Source organism: Diorhabda carinulata, chromosome 1 (assembly GCF_026250575.1).
Source record: "Diorhabda carinulata isolate Delta chromosome 1, icDioCari1.1, whole genome shotgun sequence".
Lineage (NCBI taxonomy): Eukaryota > Metazoa > Arthropoda > Insecta > Coleoptera > Chrysomelidae > Diorhabda > Diorhabda carinulata.
The window spans coordinates 13856551-13874718 of record NC_079460.1 but is presented as its reverse complement, the minus strand read 5'-3'; the positions used below and the strand labels follow the sequence as shown (position 1 = coordinate 13874718).

Genomic DNA, 18168 nt, shown 5'->3' with positions numbered 1-18168 from the left:
CTTGTACTAATTGTGACGCTGTCTACATAGGGCGTACCTCTCAGTATTTAGAAAATAAACTAAGAGGTCATCAATACGATAAAAAAATAGAACTGCATTAACCAACCATATAATATCAAAAAAACATAAATCAATTATAAATATTCAAAAATTGTTGAAACGGTATCTAATACAGGAAAAAGAGAAGTTTTAGAAATGGTTCACATTCATGAGAACGGAAAAGCTATAAATGATAAAAAAGACCTGAATAATTTAAGTAAAATTTAAAGCTCTATTTTATAAATTCTAATAAATCTACAAATAATTTAATTGATTACTGCAAATTTCTATTTTGATACTATTCTTGTTTTGATGTTCATGATGTAGGTGATCTATTGATTAATATAAATATGCAAATTGTCAGTGTCGATATCATATTTTGATAAAGACTTAAAGAAAAGTCGAAACGTCAAAATTTATCTTTATTTTAAAAATTATAAGATAAAACTAATTTTAAAACAGAAGAGACCCAAAATCAAGAACATTTAGATGCAATATATATACTTTTTAAACAAAAATATTACTTGAAATATCTGTTTATTTAAAAACATTTCTTTTCTCGGAGTAACCGAAGAACCAGATATCACATGGGTTCAATTCAGCAGATCGAGTATGTCAATGAAAGATACGATACAATAGTATAGAAATAATGCCTAAATTTCCGACTAAAACGTACTGTAGCATCATCTTGGATGAACCACATGTTCTGTAGTCTAATATTACGATATTCTTAAGTATTTCTAGAAAACTGTTGTAAGCTACCCTATTTAATAGGTAAAACTCATTTGAAAACGCTACTGCATAATATTTTTGGGATTTTTATCTACCCGTACTAGATTATCATTAATATCTAAAATGGATAAACCAAAAAAATGTGTCTCATCTGTAAGCAATATGTTGTTCAGTGACTGCAGTAGAATTTTATATATCTATGATGTCACAGGTACGTTGAAAGATACCGTTACGAGAATTTATAAAATTTCTACCATTACTTACATTAGAAGAAAAAAATCAATTAATACAAACAATATTATACGGTTAATTTATTTGCAAGGGAAGGCTGAGATAATGTTGTTCTCAGAGAGACCCATCATAACTGTATACTGGCAAATACCTCCTGAATTTTGTCGCGCAAATTGCGAAATTCCTATTGGCCGATCAATATTCCTTATATCCTTTCATATGTATTCATATGTAATTTCTATTCCTTCTTCCTATTTTATTTCATTTTATTCTCTGTATAAACCCAACAACAACGTACTCTTTTTCTTTACTCTGTATAAATAGAAGATCAAAACTATATTAGTTTGCGACAACTTGAATTTTTTTTACAATCAACGAACATCTTTATGGAATTTTTCATACAAAAGCCAGGATAATCTGTTGATATCGAAATATTAAATGTAAATGTAATATTTATTCAACTGCAAATTGTATGATAGGTACGTCAAATAAATGAATGAATGACTCTGTAATATCTGAAAAGCCCTGTATTATTCAGCTCATTTTGTCCGGGATGCCAATTGTACTGCGAACATTATTGTACTTTTCTTTCCAGTCTCCCTTATTTTTATATACATTATCTTTTTTGCTAAAAAAATCCGGACTAAATCGAAACGAAAAAAGAAGAAAAGGGTCACAAAATGCAACGTGTTCAAAATTATTTGCTTACTTTCAATTCAAAGTGGATTATAATGGAGAAAGTGGGGAGAAATGTTAGGGGGGAAATTTATAGACTGCAATTATGGCCTCTGTATCCTTTGATTTTTGATGCGATTTTTTTGAAGAATTGGATTAAATAAGAGACATGAATATGAAAATATATTTTTTTGTATAATAATGATAGAATGTGTAAATTAAATGTTAAAACACATCACTATAACATTCCAAAGCCCTAACCAATTTGTCAATGTGTGGATTAACTTTAAATCGGCAAACATTAAATTCAAACAAAACTGCAATTGCACACATTATAGTTGGAGGTGAAAATCGCATAGATATTTTTCATAAAGCAAACTGACAGATACAAAGACACAATTGATTTATATAATGGAAAACAATTATCCAAATTTTAAAAATCCATTATGAGTTTCTAAAGAATTTGCTAATGTAAATTATTTGTAACGCATTTTTTCAGAAGACTCATTCTTTTCGCGCATTTGAATACTTTTGAAGATGTGAAGCTTTCATATTTTTTGCACAATGCCTATGAGAAACTACTAATATCTTTATATTCAGTTGGCAACACTGAAGTGAATATGTTAAATCTGACATTGCCATCATAAAGTTTGACATTTTTAATGGTGGTCGTATTCAGAAGATGTTGTCATACGAGTGCTGTTCATATTGTTTACTTGAAATATTCATCTTGATCAAAAAATGGATCGTCATGTGACATACCGTGAGAATGGGCTTCAGTTCCACTTGAATACATGCAATTTGCATGAACATTTGGCTTTCAAAAATATTTGTTCGCGTTGGATACTGCATAATTTTATAATCGCTCAAAAAAAGCTCGTGTAGATTGGTGCAAAGAAATACTGAATCATGAATCTACGCATATGAAATCGAAACTATACAACAATCGAATGTGCTGCCAAATCCAATAGAAATTGTTCGCACACGAAGCAGTTCGAAGCAAATTGTCTCCTGGTTTTTCGGAATAACGACATGTTGCCACAGTTCCATTGGAGCTACGTAGAACGGTGAATGGTACGCCAGCTTTTATTTGCCATATATGTTCAGAAAAAATTAGAAACGCCAATCGTAGAAGACGAATCATTCGACAATGCGAGCGCTCACATATCATTTCAAACAAAACTTCTTTTGAACAATTAAAATAGGAATTGATAGGTCATCCGCCGTACAGTCCTTGTTTGGCACCCAATGATTTATTCTTATTACCGCAGATCAAAAATAAAATGGCGAGATCAACGTTCTTCTACACCTGAAGAAGAAGTTGATGCTTTCAAATCAAATATTTTGGAGGTACCTCAATCGGATGGAAAATTGGTTTAAACGCATGCAAAAGTGTATTTATCTCAATGGAGAATATTTTGAAACATAAAACAATGATATCCAATTATAAATATTTGTTTTTATTTATCTCAAAACTTCATTTATTTTATTTATCTCAAAACCCTCGTATAATGAATTTGGAAAATATTTCATCAGTGATTCCGGAAAACTTTTATTTCCTCATTTCACGTAATTTTCGAATAACTTTAGTCGTATAAAGTTTACAATTCAACGAAATAAACCCATATTAAGGATTTGCTGGTTTTTAAAATCGAGATATTTATTCTTAGTTCGATTCTGTACTTCAACTGTTATGTCGGTTTCAATTGGATATTGCTAAGAATTAACGTGAATCACTCTCTAAATTATTCAATGTAACCGTCACCGCCATGTTTAGATTGCATTCTATGAAAATCTATGAAGAATATTGTATTCGAAGCTTTAAAACCACTCACAGCTATTTAAAAATTCTATTACAATCATTAAGTTTTAATGAAATTAATGATTTAGTGCAAAACTCTACATAAATATTTTGTGAATTTTTCTCAAACTAATGTGTTTCTAATTTTTGTTTCTCTTGAGACAATGTCGAAAAAAGCAAAGCGGTCAATGAGCTTTAAATACCCACGGAACGATTTTCATCTGTGAGGGCAGCGATTTTAAGGGTTAGAATAGGGACCAGGGATAGGGAATAAGAGGTTTGATGGTGGTGTCCTTTCTAATCAAGACGGCTTGGCTCCGGGCTGTCTACTACTGTACAATTCGCCGCCTCTCAATTCTCTATCTTTTTCTTTCCTTACTAATTTCTTTATCTATTCTTTTTCCTTTAGAGATAACTTCGTTCTCCGTCAGTTGCGCTAATGCATTTGGATTTTTCATCTTAATTAAAAGAGTTTGTGCCAGATGTCCCCGATAGAGAGTCACTCTTGGATAGACTGTGACTGTGGCGGATTCATCGCGGTGTTTGCATTTGACTAACTCGTTGGTCGCAGGTATTGATTTTATTTAAAGGAATAGACTGAAAAGCTTTTTTAATTATCAAATTTTAATATTGTTAACGTTAAATAATTGCTGGAGAAACCATTAATTTTTAAATGACAGGTTAAGGGAACGGAATAAATTTGGTCAACTATACAATTAGTATGCGAGGGGAGCCACTAACTTTCAAATTATTTCAAAATATTTTCAAATTCAAATTAATAATAAGCCCCTCTTCTGCTATTGTTCAGCGCTGATCGGAATTGTTTTACGGTTTGCAATGGAATCAAATGTGGAAGGATTTATACGGCAATCCTATGTTATTGGATGGAAATGTGTTAAAAATTATAAGTAACTTACTGGTTCACTGTTCAAAGACTGTATTATATTTGGCGTAGTTGTTGCTGACGGTCGTTGGGACGTCGACAGATTAATAACACCATCCCCATCTATATCGTGGTCCATAATTCCATCATCCTAGAACAAAATAATCTGATTAAATCTAACAATTATCCATATGATGATTTTTTTGGTTCATGTTTATAAGTGAATTTTTCAATGACAAAAATGAATTTGTACGCCACTATTGCTCAATATTCCTTTTTTTCAACTAAATACAATCTTGTAGATACCAACTATAAAATTTATCAAATTAGATAATCTTCAAAGAACCGTATTCAATATACAGGAAAATTTTTCATTATTATAATAATAGATACGCTAACAAAATTATTTATTAACAATATTTCTTTTGATACCTTTGGGTATCAGTGATGTTTTTTTCATTTTCATCACTGTTTACCTAATCATGGGTGTGTCTGTTAACGGTGTTGTGGATCAATTTCAATAGTTTGATGGGATATCCGTTTTTTGTATAGTATCTATGAGTATTTTGTAGTTTTTTTGCAGTAAAGTTGGGTGTAAAATTTTTGCGATTCTGTTTTTCATTCCTAACACTAATTCACCTTTCATTTGTATGGGTGATTTGATTTAAAGTTGAGATATCAAGGATTATCTTGTTTCAATTGGTTCGTATTATGCTTCGTTATGCTTCTAGGAAAGGTACACATCTTTTGGATTCATTCTCTATTGTACCGCTGGTACCGCTGTGATGATATTATCCATGTATATTGTTAGGAAAGGAATATGAATGGTGATCTTTCCAGATACTCTGAAAGCAGATCATCCATGATGTACTGTGCAAAAATGGGCGATACTGAGCTTCTCATTGGTTTGTAGTATTTATTACCGAAAGCAAAAAAGATGTATCGTTTATGAAATCTATAAGTTCTAAAAATTGTTTTATGTTTAATCTGCAGGGGTTTTGGAATGAGTTCCAATATGATGAAATGATACTGTTTACCTGGTTAACCGGGTAATGTTTGTAAAAAGTGATACAACATTTAAACTGATGATTACATAGTTGGGTGGTAGCTGATAGTTTTGAATAAAAAATGTAAAATCAAAAGAATCCTTGACAAAAAACATGTTGTTTTTATGACATGCCTACTTCAGCTTTTAGTTTCTATTGGTTTTTCTTCTCAATTGAAAGTAATTCGTACAACTCTTCTGAGATACGAGAATTATTACTAAGTCAGCGCAGAGAGTAGATGGTTTTTTTGGTTCCTAATTATTATTATTTTTATTAAATGCTTGGCAGATTCAAGTACTAGCTCATTGTGCTATTAATTTCTATGAATTTTTTATAGTAGATTCAGTCCTTAGTTTCATCTGATTTTCTTTAGTGTGAAGTTTGCACAACTCTACAAAAATGTGAGGTAAAACATTATTGACTTCGTAATCATAGAAATATGTTTATACTTACGAGTATGTAGTAATAAACGTTGATTTGTTGTCTACTTACACTTACAGTGTCATCTTAGAAAATCATTTGTTGGTCCATAATTGTTTTTTACCTCAAATAGAGTATGGTGAAGTGCTCGAAACGTCACTTCCTATTTGTCATGTTTTTAGCATTTATTTGCTTAAGATATCACTTTATTGTCTGATTGTATTTTTTTATACAATTTTTCTATTCTGTCTACTCCGTCTACAACTGAACAGGACAAAATTGTTTGCAGGCTATCGATTTTACAGTATGCTGCATAATCGTAAACAGCGATTTTTCGGGAAGATGGTGTAGTTTGTAAAGATATATCTCAAAACAATATCGATAAAATTAACAAAATCAAAACTAGTTACACCAATGACTGCATAAGGAATCACGGAATCATAACACATTCTTGAGTCAGTTTTCTCCATAAGTTATCTAATGAATTTAAAAATTAAAAAATTAAATAATTCTATAAGTGAGCAGAACTCAATATGTGTATATCTGATTATGTAAATTATCACATTTTGATACCGATGTAGTTAGAAAACGTCAAATTTTACATGTTATTTTAAACTTATTTTCATAGAAAAGAGACCTATAATAAAGACAAATTATCAGTGGATATGTTATTGGTGTTAGGTTTTGATAAAATACATTGTGGAAGAAGCCAGGAACAATATCGAAGGAAGTATTCTAATTGATTGATTCCTCACTGTCAACATTATATGATGTTGAAAGACGAGGTCATGCATAAATCAATGTTCTAATCTTAATCGTAACGGCACTTATAAAATAAATCCGGAAGACTATTTTGGAAAAATCTAAATGAGTTAGACTTACGGACATACATGGAAATGTCGAGGATTACATTATTATTACATCTGGATACTCATGATAGTTATATATATTTCTAATACCTTACGAGTGAAGTAAGCCTCATCATGAAAAATAATTTTCTTTAGAATATCTTGACGTAAAACAAATCGACAAAAATTCACTCGCTGAATCAAGTTTTAAGATAACAAATCTTGTACTTTTTGTGCATTATGTGGATGGAGTAAATTACGTCTAATAGTTCAGTCTACAGATGATCTAGGTATGCTACTTTGTCTGGATATAGTTCTAGTACTAATATGCCGTTGATCGTCGATAGTATTGAAAATAAGCTCTTCACCTTGCACACTCATTGGAAAATGACGATTAACACATAAAACTTTCTTGTTTCTTGAGCCCATTTTTCAACATTAGAAAATGTTCCTCTAAAAGAAACCACTTGTTCTTTAAATGAGAATTTTCCACTCATTATAAAAGAATAACAATTTAATTAGTTTTTAAAAGAATTAATCGTAAATTTGTTGTAGAAATTCATAGCAAACTTTTGACTTTTTGTAACTTTTTAAATAACATTGTTGAAAACATGTCTTTGGCTATTCGAGTTTTCATGAGGTTTCATCATTTCAAGTATTACAATTAAATCATTCATGGTATGAAAATAAAAATTTTTCAAATCAATTGACATATAAAAAATATTTGTGAAATTTCAAGGCTGGGCCACCCCTTATTAATCCTCCAGAATTATTCGATGGCCTTTTACTTATCATTACTTAATGCCCGTAATAGCTTCATACAGTGTACTAAATTTGGTATTTTTAAGTTGAAGAGTTGCAAAGAAATTATTTTTCTTAAAAATTTTGTGCCTTATTTTGAGACCCTGTATATAGTTGACATGATTTTCGTTCATCACAGACTGTTCGATATTGAACAGAAACGGGTACAGGCATTTAAATTGTTCTACATGAAAATAAAACGATCAGTATTAAACGAGTTCTTTTAACCAGATTATTCAATCATGATGTCGTTGTTGAAATTATTGATTCATTAATATGCAAAAAATAATTAGATCTCAGCAAGCGTCATCACATTCTATGTTCATAAGATAAACACTAAATCCAAAATCCCTCCAAACTGACCATAAAGCAACGAAAACTAGGAACTGCAAAGTGCTGGCTATATTTCCGATAGATCGAGTTCTGCGTTTTGCCTGTTTTCGTTGCCTTTTTCCGGTAGATATTATTTTATGCTATCCGATCATAGACCTGTCACTCAAACAAAGGTAATGCATCTATTATCTATTATCATCATTACCCTCACGTGGATTGAAAATGATTAGTGAATAAAATCGTTAACACAATTGACACTACATTCAGTTTGAGAATTAATCCTTATCAAACAAATATTTTGCAATAATTTTTATAGTTATACTCAAGATCATCGATAAATATTCACAATTTTCTGGAAATTATCATTAACAAAATTGCATCTCAGTATTAGGTACGGATAAACGTTCTGACTTCCGTATTTCAAGTCTAAAAAAAATGTATGAAATAATAAAATTAGAATATACATACAAGAACCCTGAAATTTCCAGTAAATTGAAAAAAAACCGTGAATAGACTGGCCTATATTGCGTACGCCACAATCTGAGGGGGTTGAATACTGAAAGCCGAGACTGTTAAATCCCGCTGGACGAGACACCTAGGCTTGATTTTATCGGTCTCAGGACACTCGTCCATTTAGGATAAACGTCCTCGAGGTCATTTACAATCCTCATATCCTGGGTCGACTCTCGCTTTCTACGATTATTAGCTGCGCTAGCTTATCCCGATATCTTCTAAATTTTGTTGACGCATGGCTTGCCATTTTTTGTTTAAATCATTTTTAGACGGGCAAAGTATGAAAAGATTTTTATGTTTCGTAATCAGGAGATGCAGCTGAAAATATACAGTAACTCACAACTATCATAGATGTAGAATTGAGTGGCTAGATATTCTCATTAAAATTAACTCATTACTGAGATTTGAAATGAAAAAAGGGAAAAAAGACGAGAATATCTAGCAATAATAAGCTATTACACATATTAATTGATAAATTCTATTTAAAATTCATATATATTTATTTCAGGTTTTGTTCCCGCATTCATCTCGTATTCATCATAAGTATTAGTTTCACGGATAAACCAAAGTATTTTTTTTATTTATTTATTATGTATTACAGACGATTAGGAGACTCTTTTTACAATCATTAAATAGTGAGTCCTTAAGTTTGAAAAATTATGAAATTGATTCAACTATTATATTGATTTTTAGTGGTATTTTCTCATTTTATTTCAAATTTTAAATATTTTTGAAAAAGTAATTTTATACATTCGATCATATTTGCGATTATTTTTATTTGAACATAAAAACTATTTCATTCAATTTATTGTTAGTGAAAAAATTGGTAATAAAATAAAAGTGTCCTACAAATTATACAGAAGTCAATAGGGATTGGGGTTACCTGTGTTTTATATATACCACAGCTTTATATACAACAGAATTCAGGATAAAACATTCAAAGAAAATAGATAAGGTGCAGAGAAACGAGCCAGCTATCCCCTCATGGTCATTTATTCCATTTAAAGGATAATCTGGATAATAGCTCCCCAGTTATCTCCACCACTCGACTACTTTGTGTGATCCACTGTGTTTCGCCGGTTTTACCGTTTTCGCTTGTGCTCTCACTTCATTTTACAGACATTGAGATAAATTCTTTGATACTTAGAAGGTGTGACTTCCAGATTTATGATTATGACAGATATGGTAAAACTCATTTAAGAATACCTTCAGAATTAAACTATAATAATCCACAAAGAGATATTAGGAAAAAAATTATCAATACTACTAAAATTATATAAAGTACGTCAAAAACAAAGCAAATTGTAATTTTAGTGAGAGTAGAGTTTTTTGAAAAATCAAATTTAGCGCGATAATTGAATATAAAACTATATAATATCTGGAAATTAACCATAATTAGACTAGTTTAAGTAAACTGTTTTACTTTTAACCTTGCTAAAAAAGTGTTTGCTCTAGTTTTTCCTGAAAAAATCTGTTCAGGGATGCCGAATAGCACAGATAATATTAACTATTGCGATTTCGTATACTTATGTTAAGCATAACATCAACCTCAAAACCAAAAATTATCACAATTTGTAGAGAACTATGGTCGATCGAAATGTTGATTTATCCTATTGCGATACTATAATGTAACATGAATTCTAACGACGGCGCGCGCACGTGTGTGTGTGTGTGTGTGTGTCGTATATAGTCACAAGAAGGTAGACACAAATTGCTGATCTATTGTTAAAATGGACCACTTTCTTTACGTATACTATATCATCGCATTCGAGCCTTCGATCTATTACATAACATCCACGATTATTACTTCCGTTGACTGCGGAAAGCTGTCGTTAAAATTTAAGCTGGCCCAAGAATGTTGTGATATTGTGACGAACTACGTGGTATTGAGTTTTATGTTGAAAGACTTGTACACCGGACTCGAGCAAGGGCATTATGTTGACGATGAACTATACCATTCACTTTACTGAATGGATATCCACCAGCACTTTTAGATGTGAATCTCTAGCTTTCGCCTAACGTATTTTAAACTGCCAAATCCCTTAAAAAAATTGACGTCCATCATAAACTTCCGAAGACGTTCCATGCTGCTGATCAAAAACCTTAATTTTTTTTTTGGAAAGTTGATTCGACAATTTTATCTGATATTTCAATTTGTTTGGAAAAAGATGGATAATTAAATATTTTGTTAGAAATTTCAATTTTGTTATTCAAACTATCTTCTACATATGCTTCTGATACGAAGGTAGATTTCCAGTCACCGTGACGTTTTATGGACTTTTTTTAAAGACAACAGTTTTTCAACATATCGGGACAAAAGCCATGTCAAGATGTATCGACAGCTTTTATTTTTAAAATGGTTCGGACGATGTCACATTCATAGTTGTACTAAAATGTTTGGATTTTGTGTATAACATTCGTATTGCCATGACACATTTCATTAACATTCTCATATACCATTAAAAAACGAAGATTCATAAATGTAGACACTATTTTTTCTCTCTATTATAAACTAGCTCTTCAGAAACAGTCCGGGTATGCTTAGTAAAAGGAGTCCAATCAAAAAACTGTTGTTAGTTAGATAATAATCACCTTTAGTCAAAAATATGAATAGTAATGAAAGCAGATGAGTTTGAACTAAATTAGATCTGTTAGATATGCATAAATTCGTAAAAAATTTTTGTCACCAAACAAAATATGATCATTATTATTAGTTATTACAAATTTTAACAGGGATACTTCAGGTGTAAATTTTCATTGTGATTTCTCGGTTGTGTTTTTGAAATTTTCACAACTAATTATTGTAAATCGAATTTTATTAACGTTACTATCCATTCGGGTATAAAAGGAACTTATAACTTCTATTATCTTTGTTATAAACGACATGATAAGGGTTTAACCGGATATAATTCAATGAAGGTTCCTCCTTTCATAAATTGTAATCCACATTAAAGTCGTCTAAAAATTTCTATGTTTCAGTGTTGTAAATATGGAATGAAGCACCAAGAAGACAATAAATATAATCGGTAGATGAGGTTACGTTACAACAGCCGTTGTTTCTAGTCATGATATATCACGATAGTTTTGTTGAAATGTGTTGGCCCATGTTGAAGGTAACAAAAATTTCCAACTGAAAAAAAAGTCATATTGGTACCTAATTCTCCCCTCTTTCTGATAAATTTATTTTTGTTGCCATTTTTCAATACAGGAATAGTGATTGCCGTGTTAATGTCAGTATAACTACTTAATAGTAGTTACAACTTATTTTATCTAATTTTGGACAAATATTGGGCTTTGATTCTATCCGATAATATTTCTTAGCTTTTATCTAGAGAGTAGAAGTGATAAGCTTTATTTTTTCTGTTTAAAATTTCAACCAAGTCTCGTTTTGATGGAATCGAAAAACATGTATACTAATATAAGGTGCAAGCAGTTCTACTTAGTTATTCATACCACGTGGGCAATATTTTAGAAAGAACGCGGTGTTATTTTTCAGTAAAAAATGCTATAATCATACCATCATCTCCTAATTTAGACTGTTCTTCCCCCCTACGAATTTCGCAGGATCTGAAGGGCGTATACCCACTGTTCCCGATATTACGTTAAAATACAGAAATTTTAAGAAATAACTTGTTTTACTTGCTATTGATTATATTGGGGTATATTAATTATTTATTAGGATATCTTCAATAACAATGAACTAATCAAATATATAATTCATATATGCAAATATTTCACACAAAATTAAATTTTTTATATACGGTGTTCCAACGAAATGTACACCTTTCTTTAACAAATAATTGTTGGAATTATCTGAATACTCGACCGTGAATAGCATATGAACAAATTGTTATCATTACAAAGTACTTCCCCGATTTTAACGGCAAAAAGTCGATTTCATTGGAATGTAATCTAGTCTAGTTCACTAGCCTAGTCAAATTTGATCATAGATTTCCTTCTAATGTACCGGGTGTCCCAATAAGAATGGCTCTCGGCCATATCTCGGGAACCATTTATAATACAGCTTCGGGAAAAAAAAATTTATAACAAACGTGACCTTGAGAAAAACAAAGAAATAATTTACAGATTTGTAGGTCCACCGCTAGAGGGCGTAATTAAATACCAAAAATTATAAAATAAATAATTTACAAATTTTGCCTAATTAAGATGCATTTAAACTATGATTATCGTATTCTTCAAGAAATTCAGCATATATTTGATTTTACAAATTTTAGTATATCTCTTTAAATAAGAGGTGGGGGAAAGTGGGAAATTTATTATGAAAAAACGCATGTAAGTCAGTTCTACTTAACCTATCTATGCAAACTTAGTCTTTTTGAAGAGAGCTGCTTTCTACCAATGTAAGAGTTATAATTTCGAAACAACCTAATGAATAACGTATACGCTAGAGGGCGCTATTTATTTATTTTTTTTAAATCTAGCTATCTTTGAAAAATGTTAAATGAAAACATGCAAACGCAGTGGTAGCATGAGATGGTTTGTATAGTTGTTTCAAACTTTATTGGCCTTATTATGAAAAATCTTTCTGCAGAAATTTCATTTACCAGGTATTGTTTTTGTCAAAGTATTAACCCACATTCTTGGGGCATTAAGAATAAACTTTATCGACAATTATTTACTAAGGTTTTCGATATTGATTTTCTTAATAGTGAAGGTGATGATATGATTTAAATATGAGCGAAGATGATTAGTCGTATTTGAATTGTAATTATTGTTTACTCACAATTTATTCGTCTTCCTTCTTCATATTTTTTTTTCTCTCTAAAGTACCTATTGGATCTATTTTACTTTGATATAAAAAAATTCCATCAAAAAACTTCTCGTTATCTTCAATTCCATTATACATGAATACAATTCATTTCAGTACTGTTAATGATTGAATGTTAAATTTTAAATGACTTGAAATACTGTTTTCACAGTTGATTATTCTTTGAGACTTTACAAATTATTCATTCTTTTAAAACCATATGTTCATCGACCCATAGAACTCAAAACTCTTTAGTTTTTGTAGTGATTAGAAGAAAGCAAGCGATACTCTTTTTATACTACATGTTCCCAAACTTATGTTTGTGGTCTAGAATAGAATGAAGCATTCGTGGTGACAGGTTTGAGTTACTTATAGGTGGATAATGTACAGTCGATAAGGAAAGTCGTTGATGCTTCTGGTGTGTAGCGATATAATGATCATGGAATTTCCTAGTAACATACATTCCATTCACAGAAACAAATATGATCAAGCCCCTTGGCTTCGATTTTATGATATTTCTACAGCGCTGATACAGTTAGTACTTTCATATATATGGCGAAGTGAAGACACTTGACATTTACTCGTGGACAGTCATATTGATATTTAATAAATTCAATGTTTGGGTGGTTATTTAAGAGGATTGTCGAGCCTTTTTCATTTCTAGTAATCTAAATGGCGATAGTTACTTACATCTGTTGGAGACGTCCAATTATCATATTCTTTAAGATTAGAAAGACCAAAATTTTGCTTTATATATATTGTGAGTTTCATAAATAACGATTTTATTACGTTGTATCTTTTTGTTACGAATATACCTGAATTCAATTTTACATAGTAATTGAATAATTTTTAAAATTATTTTTTTTCTAAAACAACAGCTTTTATTTACTATTGAGCAATCGATTATTCACTATAGAATGAGTTTATTAATTCTCTCGAATTAAATGAACTTAAGGGCTCAAGCTCCCCCCTATCCTGGTTATTTAAAAAGCTACAGAAAGCGAAGTAGAAGACGGGACGCTAGTAGAGTGACAGCAATTTCCTTTTTTTTTTCTTTCAAACTTCAATATTGCAGAGTAGTGCAAATACAGTGTGTTTGTTATTGTGGTGTGAGGATTCGTTAACGTATTTAGGCAAAGAAACGTCTGGAATCGTTTTAAAATTGTCTTATAATTCATGGGTAACTATTAGTTTATATTTGAATTAAATCATAAATTGTGTTATTTCATCAACAAATAAATTCTACGAAAATTACAGCTTTCAACAATATGGCATGCAAAAATAGGGAATTGATTGTTCACTTATCGTATTTTAGACATAATTTAAACAAACTTTCCTTTGGCTTTCTGATAGTTGATTCGTTCAAATCGCAACAAGCTTTATGTCAATAAATTCAGCCGATTTAGGGTATTATTGTATCAATCCCTATTTAGTATTATTACCATTCTGACGAAATATAATTTCAGTATCAACGAGAGTCTACCTTCTGCGTATCACAATATATTGATCAAATTTTTAATTTTCTATTTTTCCTATGCTTTTGTATATTCTAGTCAATTCTTTGAATCCGGATTTTTTGAAATAAGGGTCTTTTTCTCTTTAAATAATGAGGTCCAACTTTCTGACGAAATTATAATAGTTTATAAATAAATAACATGTAGCTCTTCTCAGATGGTAGATGGTTTATTAAATCAATATTTCTATTATCGAGCTTTTTTTACCAGTTTCAAGGGTTAATATGTTTAAAGAATTAATATTATTCCATCATACCTTTTCTGAGGTTGACCCCATTTTCATATCAACCTTAGTTTTCCCTTTTTTTCAATTAAGCTTGAATTTGGAAGACTGGAAACCTTCATAAATAAATTTTAATGGCGCGTATTAATTTCAAAGCTTCCTGTATGTACGATTAGCAGGTTGGGATGGATTTTTTTGAGCAGGGACACTGATGGATATCTGCTTATTTATTCGGGAGAGGTAGATACCTTTTAATTAAGCCGTATCTGAAGTAATGAAGCAATCTTTTTGTTTCCTACCGAAGCAGAGGATATTAATGAATATTAGATAAAAGGTTCTGATGCTCTGAGCCAACAATCGCGATTAGACAAACATACTAATTTAAATATTATTTCTGAGAAATAAAACTTTTGAAAAATACACATAATCCTCGTGTAATTAGTCATTTAACATTTTCATTAAGTTACCTATACAAAATGCTACACCTTATGTTCACAAGGTAAGAAATTTTTCTACATATCTAAGGCACCATTGCAGAATTATCAACGGGACATGTTTTGCACCAAGTTGTTAGCACTATGTAGATACATATTTAATCCCGATTAGAGACTGTATCCTCCTTCAGGCATGCAGGAATTGCAAGCTTTTGGTGAACCTTATTTTATATAGTATAACTTTTCTCGAAGGTATTCGAAACTATAATCAACAACATGTTCACGAAACAATTCTCAGTAATATCCCATATTCTGCCTTTGAAAGGATGAGACATTGCCAAATTGTGGATTACGTGGCTGAAAATAATATCCGTAATCATCTTGTGAAATATGTACAATGCGCTTTTAGAAAACAAAATCGCTCACAGAAAGTGTAGACTACGTCACTTCAATATCTGATCTGATGCGTTATTGAAAAAAAAAATTTTAAATGTGAAATCAGGAATATTCCCCATACAATTGTGAAAATAACAGAATATTGGTGTGGAGAGGTTTTGTTTCTTATCCGGTTTATCGATGATCGCTATAACATAGTCTTATGGTGAACAAACAAAAGTTTTCTAATCGACCAGGGCCGAATCATGAGAATTGAGAGACGTCTGAATGAGACGATGTGAATTGTGAACGACCCAGAGAAATTTGCTACGTTCACAAATGGAAGAAAACATTTTAGATACCTTAGAAGAATATCTTTAAAGAAGTATTCGAGGATTATTTCGTGAAATGGGAGTCTTGAATGTTCTCGAATCGCATTTTATAGATTCAATCAAGAAAGCCAGGCTGAGGATATTCGGTTTCATAAAAAAATTATTCATGTGTCTTCAGATTAAAATCCGTATGCAATCAAACAACGCCATTCTCACAATGTGAGAAATCATCAGCGAATATCTCATAAGTTCCGTGATTTATTCCACTAGATTGAATACCAGGATACCAATAATAATAATTTACTTTCCAAGATAAATTTGACCAAAACTTATAGGAGTAATAGTACGAAAAGTAACAAAAGGAAGAGTGAATAGATGTAGAAGAAGTAAAATACCATATACTTACATTTCTGGAAAAGATTGAAAAGAATATAATCTTCATATATTGAAAATATTCAGTAGTCACATTTTTCAAGTTTTAATCAGGAATTGTATGGCATTTTATAATTAAAAAGTATAATGTAGAAATTATCTTTTTGGTGGCATGTATTTATATCGTGTATGTCTTTGTTCACAACACATGGAATAAAATGTCAAAATGTTAAATCTTGAAAATGGTTCCTTACTAGAGTAAAGCTATTATTTCAACAATTTTTTTGTAGAGTGGAAATTTTGTAAAATAGAGTGTTATTTATATTAGTGACCACATCTGACTAAGAAATAGGGATTATCAGATTTACGGAGGATTTGACATTAGTTCATAGAAAGAATATCTAATAAATGGATTGGGAAAGGAGCTAATGCCAACTCGATCTACGGATTTAAAAGACCATTTTTGTGGGAAACACCGGAGAGTAAGGTGTATTCTACTTCTTTAATCACAAAAATGAACTTTGGAAGACCTTGCAGAAGCAATTTAATATTATCGATAAAAGTAGTAAAACAAAGAGATGGGTAGACTTATTTTTTTAATTATATATTAATATATACAATCTAAGTAATTATATTTTTTTGCTGATGGAGATATCTTTTTGAGTTCTTAGCCGAAGCTCTGAAAAGTTATAACCTTGTATAATATTACATTACAAAATATGTTTACTCTGATAGTGACTTCGAATCATTCTTTAAATTGTAAATGTCTCCTTTTCCTTCTGAAATATTAATCCGTATTTGCAACTTCCCTAGTATCGGGGAATAAAATAGATAATAGCAGTGGCATTATTTTAAGAGGATAAGAGGAGGATTAGAGCATACTGTTCAAACTTGCAGTTAAATATTGCTTTTCTCTCGATAAATTTTCCATAGCTCCAATCAAATTTACACTCACCCTTCCATCGTTTCTCTGCCAGATAAACGGGATTCTGCCAGACACGGTATATCGATTAGCTAATTTTTAATTTTGTTTTTGTGCTTCTCATTTCTCACCTAACATCTGAAAGGCCATTGCACGATCATAGACGTATGTCGGGGATAGGGTCTTAAACGTTATTCCGCTAGAAGTGGAAATAGGATTTGAAATTATTTACAATCTACTAATACTACCATCATAAACATATACAACATTGTTTACACAACATTGCTCCAATACTGTTTCCTTCAAGCAGTTTCAATATATGAAATAAAGCAGAATATCATCGATAAACTAGACGACAACTTTGTTTTTGAAAACTGGGTTGATGAAGCTATTGACATAATATTTTCAGTTCATTGTTGGGGCACATCCAAATTCAATCTCTATGTATAGAATGGCTACATTAAATTCTAACCATATTAATGCGACGTAACTGAAAAGATTTATCCAACATTAACCGTAATCATATGATGATGATGATTTCGTGTGCTATTTGTATCTGTATAAATATGTAGCGATCAAAATTTGGATCCACTCTCTCACAAAGCCACCGAGTAGTAAAGTGGATATGGAATTTTTATAATGAAGTAAGAATAATTTTTCGTTGATACAATTTCTTGAAAGTAATCAATAGTAAAAAAAACTAATAAATACAAACGTTTTTCAAAAGATGTATCGGAAAGTCAGGGGGTGTATCAGATTAAAAAGAGATATGGAAATAAAATTGAATTTAACGAAAAGGGTTTCTTCATTAGATGCGGGATTTATTAACTGATGCATTATATTGTCTCCAAAGTATGATCCGGTTTACACAGTAGATTGTGTTTGTGATTTGTGCATTCGACATAT

General features: G+C 30.9%; 1 protein-coding gene across 4 annotated transcripts in view; it reads right to left on the bottom strand.

The window, feature by feature from the left end:
• The window catches only part of LOC130892829 (forkhead box protein P1-like), a 257375-nt gene that overhangs the window by 116007 nt on the left and 123200 nt on the right, over window positions 1-18168 (bottom strand). For all 4 annotated transcript variants that reach the window (XM_057798492.1, XM_057798508.1, XM_057798517.1 and 1 more), the window contains exon 3: window positions 4396-4512. In XM_057798492.1, the coding sequence (XP_057654475.1) occupies window positions 4396-4512 (117 nt within the window). The remainder of the gene's footprint in view (window positions 1-4395; window positions 4513-18168) is intronic.